At 37.2% G+C, this 8,918-nt stretch overlaps 1 protein-coding gene across 1 annotated transcript; it reads right to left on the minus strand.

Annotated features, from left to right (window-relative positions):
- Positions 1-263: 263 nt before the first annotated feature.
- On the minus strand, positions 264-4,334 carry LOC139453172 (uncharacterized). The gene is made up of 2 exons (XM_071234803.1): positions 3,813-4,334; positions 264-874 (listed from the first exon to the last, which is right to left on the minus strand). Exons 1-2 carry the CDS (start codon positions 4,327-4,329, stop codon positions 519-521), a joined length of 873 nt encoding a protein of 290 aa, XP_071090904.1. The 5' UTR covers positions 4,330-4,334; the 3' UTR covers positions 264-518.
- Positions 4,335-8,918: the final 4,584 nt, after the last annotated feature.

Here is an 8,918-nt window from a genome sequence, read left to right on the forward strand (position 1 = left end):
ATGTGGAGAAATAAATGAAAACCATCGACTTGGTACGGGTCTTTCACAGTTAGGCTTAGAACTTTTCAGCCAGCCCTCGTAGATACACATAGTGACTATTGACGGTACCATCGGGTCACGCCAGAGGATGCTGATTAACAACACATTATACACGATATAGGGTACAGTTTATTAGGTTTATGGGAAGCCGTTTCATACATACATACATACATACATACATACATACATACATACATATATACATACATACATACATACACCCATACACCCATACACTTATGTAATTTGCATACAACAACATAGATACAAATATGAACGACTAACATAGAATTGTTGTTCATAATCCGCTTTCATAAATACAACTTATGTACAGAATGTGACCTCGACTCGACTGTGTTGGTATTGGACTTGCTCGCGAATCGGTGGACCATGTATCTGGATGTTTTCTATGTGCACACTTTGGGTAACATCTCAGTTGAAGCATCACATGATTGTCCGTAGTATTACTCGATATCGGTTCACCAATAATACAACTGCCGAAAGAAAGGATAGACCGGCCAATGGATTGTCCTGCCAAACAGCCTGGGGTCAAATTCGTGTTTTTTAAAACCAAAAGCGAATGCCCCCTGCGGTGACATCGCGGCACTAGGGGCAGAAGGCTCGAGTAACATGTCTTTCTGTTTAGTCTTGTAGCGCCGATTTTGGAACCACACTTTCACCTGTCTCTCGGTCAACTTCAGCGACTTGGCCAGGTGCGAGCGTTCTGGGGCCGAGATATATCGGTGATGGCTGAAACGTCTCTCCAGCGCTACCACCTGAGAGTGCGTGAACGACGACCGACGTCTGCGCTTCCCTTCCCGCCTGGAGCCGGGATCTGGAGAAACAAGGTGACATGTGTACATCAGCTGACTTCATCTCGATCTTTACACTGCATCAGCGGCTATACCAACAACCTGCGTCGCTATAGTGACCATATTGGTTTAAAAACAACAACAAATATCTAGAGGTAATATATATAGCGGCTGATAAAAAAATCATTATTATATAGTTTAACCTCGTGTATAAATATTCAGACATATATATTTATATACGAGGTTTAACTATATAATAATGATTTTGTATCATCATGTCTGAATATTACTCCCCCTCCATGTATAATACTAAATGATTCCAATGGTATTTGTTCCATTCTTCCCCCACAAAAATTACAGAATGCTTGAGAAGGTTGCATCGTCTCGAATCATACCACAACATCAGCCGCTTCCACAGCCACGTGTTCCGCTATTGAAACTAAGCGACACGAGAAGCTAGATAATACTGTTTTGTCTAGAATATTACTTTATGTCCCGTCCTAGTACGAAATGAGGACAATGGAATTTGTGCCATCCTCCCAAAACAAAAACGAAAGAGTGCATTCTTGTTGAAATATACTCTAATGATATATCCAGCATTTACAACAATAGATTTCCAATATACCCCTGAACGCAACAGTTATTCTCAAATGTTACCTTATCTCCATTATTCAAATGATTTTCTGTAACGTACATCTTTTTTAATTGACACCAACGAACTTTTAAGCAGTATTTATTTTTAACTTAGATTAGGATACCGTAAATGAAGGGAAAGCACCACGAGTTGTTCAAGGTGAAAACAAGCAGCTCACTTGAATAAAACAACAGCACATAGTTATTTTTCACAACTTTCTATGAAAACAAAATACTGCATGTGATTAGATTCTACAGATGTAAAAGTTTTGATAATTCTCTTTGACCAATTAGTGTGAGTGTTAGATATGTGTAGCCAGTACGTACAGTTCTTTAAGCTGACAGAACGTCCTTCTCTTCCTTCTAACCGCTTCGTTATAAAGCTTTTACAAAGTCTACATGCTTCACACAACATCTGGTAGTGCTAATTGTGCAGTGCCCCAGTGCAAGATAATAGTGCAGAAAGCTGTTCGTTCTTATTGTCTTATTTAATACAACATACAAGTATGACACAGTATTGAACACTGCATTGAACACTGCATCTCTGCCTTGTAATGGATGTGGGATGTGGGTGTTCGTCTTACATGAACTTTCAGACCTACAGGAAATATTGAAATAATGTCGTACATTAATATTACTTTAAATATGTCAATCATTTGCCATTACGGCGTAAGTGCCTGTCGAGCATATTGTATCTGGAGCAGCAGGTCCCCGCGTTCTCCTCCAGTTTGTACATGTAGGTCCCCGCGTTCCCCTCCAGTTTGTACATGTAGGTCCCCGCGTTATCCTCCAAGCACGTAGCCCCGCGATACAGTCCTCCCCAGCACAGCTTGTGACAGTAAACCATTTAGCATGCTATACCTATCTTACATTTGCAAAACATACCACAACATCGCACCAAACTGCCCCCTTAAAATCTGGTCTCTCTTACAAAAATAGTTTGCTTCTTCGTCGCCAGGTGGCAGTAATACAAGGACCGCGTGCGCGCCACGTGCCAGTAAAAGTCATATTTTATTCCCTTAAGAAGATGCATGTCTGAAATGGAATATTTCTCGTTTGTGGATAATGACAGTTGAGATTCTTCAACGTGTTTTACGAGCGCAGTGACTGTCATATTTCAACAAGTTGTTCTAATTTGAATAATTGCATTCCATTGTTGACATAGATCAGTCAGAATGTGATGAGAGGCGGCAGACGTCAAGACGGCTTTGATTTTTGTATTTTCTGGGAGGAAACATCCTGATTAATGACTTGCTTAAATAGCTTGTTCCATTTAAACGCAAATAGAGAAATCGATTTTGCGGCTGAACAAATAACCGAAAAAGAAAACTTGAATGATTTAAGTCTGATAATTTATTGAAATAGTATGAATGAAAATAGGATTTAACTTCCATACAATGTAGCTGGCAAATATTCGAGCGATAAACATGCATTGAAAAACTTTTCGACCGTCTCAATATTTGCTCACATAACGAGATCCGCAATCGTTTATCAAAATCAAGTTTCTTATTGCAATAGAATACATACGGTAGTTGTATGCTATTAAAACACAAAACAGTTACTATAACTCGGTATTAACTTGTATTTTATCCAGAAGATACGGGGAAGAATTTGTGTCAATAAGTTCTCACAGCTCTGAAAGGTACATACTTCGGTTTTGCGGTGTTCTGATACAAATGGTTTATTTTATTGTATATTAATTATAGTAACTCTTATGTAAAAAATAAATGTATCTGAACAAGTTTGCATTCACCCAGTGGAAAACGAACGCCACAAAAAATCATAACAAGCAGTCAAGAAAGCAAACGTCACGTAGCTGCACGTGTCAGAATCTAAACATGTTTAAAGACGGATAAATAGATACAATCATTACAATGGTATTAATATATTATTTGGACAGATCTTTTCCTTCATTGACTTCAAATGGAAATATCAGTAGAAAGCATATCATACATTATTACACTGAGATATATTGATATGTTTTTTCTAAAAATTGACCCTAAACACATAGGATATATAAAACAATTTTACACAAGTCACATTAGCATCCTGGATTTAACGACATATAAATGACCAATGCCACGATGTCATAGTCAAGTGTCGTATAGATGTTATGGGTATTTTAAAAGATCATCATATAAATAGTGGCTATCAGCGAAAACATACAAATAATAGTAAAGACGATGTTTGCAATAAAGATGATTCCACTCTACTGTTTTTCGTTTTCGGATGTCATAATTACTGCTTCAAAATATTTTCTGTTTAGATTATAACATATTATATGTTTTAACCTTTATTAATTATTATAGGTAATTGTGGAGTATTTACCTGGATGATGAAACGTGTCTTGTGGAATATCTGTGTTCTGGAACGCCGTACATCGGCTGGCCGCTGGTTCTTCCAGATCAGTGTCGGTCACGGTGTTGTCGTTGTCGGAGTCGGTGCTCACATCACAGATTTCTGGGACAGGCCAACAATCAGTATTTTTCAAAATATGGTTTTGAAACGAATCTTGTCCCACGTAGAGCCCTAGAATTGTCTGTTCGGTGGGCGTAGGATTATCAACGGACTGCGTATCCTCGCTCTTTGTTGAACACGGCTCCTGTTTAGCCTGTGGAATGTTATTCAACGAAATATCAGTTTTCTCTAGGCTCTGTGTGTGAGTTTGTAGTTTCTCGCTATGTTTGACACAACTATCTGGTGTCGCAATCGAATAGCAAGTCTTCATCTGGAAAATTGGCACCGCGGCTTTCAAGTCGTCTCCTTCAGAAACATTGCAAGGAGCCGTGTCGCATTTTTCTTTCCGCTTGAGAATGTCGTCAATTGAAAACTTGGTCCGGTTCATCTTTGACGAGGGCTAGCCAACACTACTGTCTCTCCATCTAAAAAATCATATTAATATCATCTAACAAAACAAATATGCGTGGGACCAGATTGGGAGAAAATGTGCGCGCGCAGTCAGGTTGCCATGGTTATGCAGAAGTGTGAGAGTACTTACTGCCGATAGCGGTGTACGCGATGAGTACCGCAGATGAACAGCGATGATTGTCACTGGGGAACAATATAGTCCACGCCATTGGCTGAGTTAGAACGCTCGCTGTTTCTTGAACAAACAGCCTCAAATATTAACCAGTCCATGTGCATGATCTTGTAAAGCCTTTCTCTCGCCTGGAAGCTAGGGGCCTTGCTTCTTAAAGTTTTAACGATGTTACTGCTTAGTCCTTAATTGGGTGTAGGGTCCTTGTATTACAAAGATGCAGAACCAATCAATATTGGGTCCCTCCATGTTTGCCATAGGTTTACTTCCAACCACACTTTTCGATATACGAATACATTGTGATGTTGAATTTATAACACGTGACAAGGCCTCAATGTTCACAGAGGTATGATTAGTTAGTCCGGAACTGATTAATTGTTGTAACGATTCGTACAAATGAGTGGTTTCCTTTATTTGTAAAATATTCCCAAACAAATTGTCGTTTTGACAGTTCCGAGCGTCATGGTAGGAGGGCCAGCTGCGTGCCAAGCCTCTCCTGCACGTTCCAAGATGTCGGGAACATATCTACATTTTGATTATTTACAAACTAAAAATAAGTTAAAACGATAAACGGTTCATTTATTTGCTGTACAAATTATATGCAAAATGAACTGTATAGTCTGCAAACGTTAAATGTGAAAAAGCAAACACGGTGACAAAAAAAAATTTCTTGTTAAAACATAACTGTTGACAAATGTAGGGAAATTTTCATTTTGTTCTTGCTTGTGCACTCTCTATAAACATACACGGTGAGTTGTCATCTAACACGGGGAATACTGCATGGGTACACGTATTATTTTAGATCAAAGACATTTGAAAATGAACCATTGAAAATCTTTGAACTTGTTTGCTTATTAAAATACAAACTAGAGGATAGTTGTAACATTTATAAAGGCCGAAAGACATAATTGTTTTCTAGCTTCAGTGGACGGTTTAATTCGATTCCAGGAATAAAAGAACAAATTGACATTTTGTATGTGCAAAGATGTGTTTCATTTTCATGCATAACAAACATTTTGCGTATTACATTTCAACCACTGATATTTTCATAAAACGAATATAATCTTTCATCTATTTCTAAAATCTATATTTATCAAAGAAAAAAAATATATGTGTAGAATTTTGAATACAGCGACACATCACATATTTATCCATCTGGCAAGACGATCACACTGCAAGTCGATATTAGAGAACCTTAGAAATTCCGTGTCGATTGACAGCGGAAACCTAACGATTCTTAAAGTAGAAATAATAAACTCACAAAATGTTAAATCGCCTCGTGTTGCACTGGCGCGGTGGAGTACTCCTCTTTCACCTGCACACCAGCAATACTGAAGGGCTGCCTCGATCCCCTTTCCTGGCGTTGACTGAAAAGTGAGATTTCGATGTGTTTCCCAGAATTGTCAGAATCCTGAGGTGATATCTTGTTCTTAGAGGGGTAACACAAGGAGAAGAAACCCTTTTTACTCATTACTATCAATTTTCAGCACATAAGGAGAAAATGACTAGCCTAGCCATACAGGTGTTTTTAACATTGTCCAACCATAGAGTGGGAAGGGTATTTTTTCGCATTTCTGTTCTAATTAAACTTATTTAAGTAGAAAACGATTAACCCACACTTGCTTGGGCGAGGTGTTAACTACAGAATCATATTCTGCTAATGGAGGGTGAGAAGAAGGCAAAAAACATGTAAGGAATTTGGACTTTTTCCGTTTAAAATATTCTGAAAGTGTTTTAAAATTTCAAGCATATTTCTCCACGTTTGTTTTATCCATTAGAACCAATGTCAATTGCTTCAGGGTAAATTTGTATGCTAATATTTGAAATTTAAGATTTAGATTAGTTAAGCATAAACCGAAGTTGTTGGACAACGATAACGTGGGTTTCATAAGTATTTAGTTGGAGATGTATGAGGTTTTTACTTTTCAAAAGAACTGCAAATACAAGCGTTATAACCAAGGTATATATTCAGTGAACTCAAATATTTTCTTAAATTAAATTATTCTGTCATTTAAACTTTGTAGTGGGAACATTGGAACAAAACCGTTATACCAAATAGACACGTCCATCAAACACGCGTCATGACATTGCAAAATATAAATAAGTCAAGAAATCAAATGCAATAATCTTCACAAGATCTTATGTGTCATGCATTTAACGCCCTTGACATGTATGTCATATGTAGCGTAAGATTTGCTCAGCAGCTAACGTACGATCTTGCAACAAAGCTAATCTAACCGGTACGCACCCATCCCACCCCTCGTCATTCTCCGTCGCTTCTAGGCGATAATTGATCAGCAAATCCGATTATCTATTCAGGTAAATCATTGTTATTCGAGGTGCGCGTCATTGTTATTTGCAAGGTAAGACTCGACAACGAACGTTTAAGAGATTATTCTTCTGAGCGAGGATCACATATGGCGTTTCAACTCGCAATAACTCGCCTTTCGTTAATCGCCCCTCCAATCTGGTCATTATCATTGTACTATGTTATCAAACTAAGTTAATTTCTTAAATGTCACATATAATTTGAACCTTATTAAGCTTGTGTTAGTTACCAAATACAAAATCTTCTTCAGCCAAGCGGCAGAATGTCACTTGTCCGCGTTAATAGAGATTTCATGTTAATGCAGGTTTTTGACGCATTGAAAAGACTATTGTGCTATTTCATTAATAGAATAATAATAACTGTTGTTAAGACGCATTATCGAGAAATGTGAACTAAAGACGCTCGGGTCATTTGAACATGTTTCCTGTGTATTATTCTATACAAAGATGGATATTTAAAGTCCACGTTAACACGAAACACAATTGTTTTATTAATAGTGTGTACACAAATTCTGAGACCGATTTTTAAGTCAAGCGCGTGCAGACATTAATGAAATAATTATTTACAGAATACGAAAATTTCGTCAAAAAATCAATTTCTTAATACAATTCATTTTTGCCATAAATGTATGAATTTTGTTGTTGTATACTTTATTTTTGCAAAATTACATTTTGTTTGTAGTTTGAAGCATAAAAGCTTGTACTTTAACGTACAGTGATTGAATACTTTAACACTTCAAATAATTCAATATTTGCCTCTCTTGTATGTTCATTCGTAATTTTTTTTCAATGGTGCCTTACTTCGCAATTGGATCTCAACTTGTTATTTACTGTGCAATTTTCAAAAGGTACATTTTTTTAAATCATAATGTTTCACTTATATGTAACATTACGAAGTGTATGGGCATAATATTGCAAAAAAAAACCCACCAACATGTTCTGCCTTTTTCAAGAGACAAGGTACATGTTGAAAATCCACTAACATCAGTAAGTGATATTCCCCAAACGATAAACAGTTTCATTTTGTTCTTTTGAAAAAAACTAAGAAAACCAAGGGTCACTTTATGGGTTCAGCATAAATCAGGACCAGGGACAGTATTTTACAGACGAGAAATTAACACATTGTCTATTTTGATAGTTTGAGAAATTACACTGCCGCTGCCACTTAAAACCCCATTTGTTTTATGTAAGCACTGATAGAAAGCTTCACAATTTGTGAGCCATTAAGTACGGAACATACATAATTTAGGACGAGACATGCTTTTTGTGTCCTATCGTGTGTCATATAGGCAAATAGGCAGGGGAGGTGTTAATGTGTTTAGCGGCAATCTCGCCACACTCGACGACTATAATGCCAATATCACGAAAATGTGGACGTTTAACTATTTATTACTCGACAATTTTAGTGTATCTTTACATACACCGTCAAGTATCACGGCAATGAATCCCATCACATTCTTTAACTTATAAATCAATACAATCGTTTTGACGCTATAATTTTTAAATGGAAGATTACGTACTGATAACACGAATTTAGCGAAATATATAATTCAATCTTTACATATATTATGGAAAACAACATACCGTTTGTTTTTGAACGTGCATCGTCTAAATACATAGGAAAACTTTGGATGACATATCTCCAGTTAGAGAGAAAATTCCTCTCTATTTTTCAACGTGGGCATTTTACACTTTCAAAACTTTTATATACACTTTGCATTTGACACTAAACATCTTCAAAGCAATTACCGATGGACCAACGAATAATAAATAGTGAACGCTTTCAACAACATTCAAGAAATATCAAGGCCGGCGACACAAGTTATACAGGAGTATGTAACTGGCATTTACTGTGATATTTGGATAAACAAAATAGTTAAAACAAAAGCGACAAAACCATTTCCTTATTCAATAGCAATCTGGGGGCACGGGTGGCCCAGTCATCTTAGGCACCGCGATTCGCTGTGCAGAGTTGCGTCCCTTGGGCACGCCAGAAATCTATGGTTGTGGGTTCGATATTGTTTCTAGGTTTGTCAGCTCCATATACGTGCTCGTGGGTTTCGCCGAAG

Source organism: Haliotis cracherodii, unplaced genomic scaffold (genome assembly GCF_022045235.1).
Source record: "Haliotis cracherodii isolate W230 unplaced genomic scaffold, xgHalCrac1.p SCAF_9, whole genome shotgun sequence".
In the NCBI taxonomy this organism is placed as follows: Eukaryota; Metazoa; Mollusca; class Gastropoda; order Lepetellida; family Haliotidae; genus Haliotis; species Haliotis cracherodii.

Excerpts from the sequence above, each read along its gene's own strand:
- LOC139453172 (XM_071234803.1), bottom strand. The coding sequence starts at position 4,329 with ATGAACCGGACCAAGTTTTCAATTGACGACATTCTCAAGCGGAAAGAA. Across the intron at positions 875-3,812 it reads AGACACGTTTCATCATCCAG|ATCCCGGCTCCAGGCGGGAA; the intron begins GTAAATACTCCA and ends TTGTTTCTCCAG.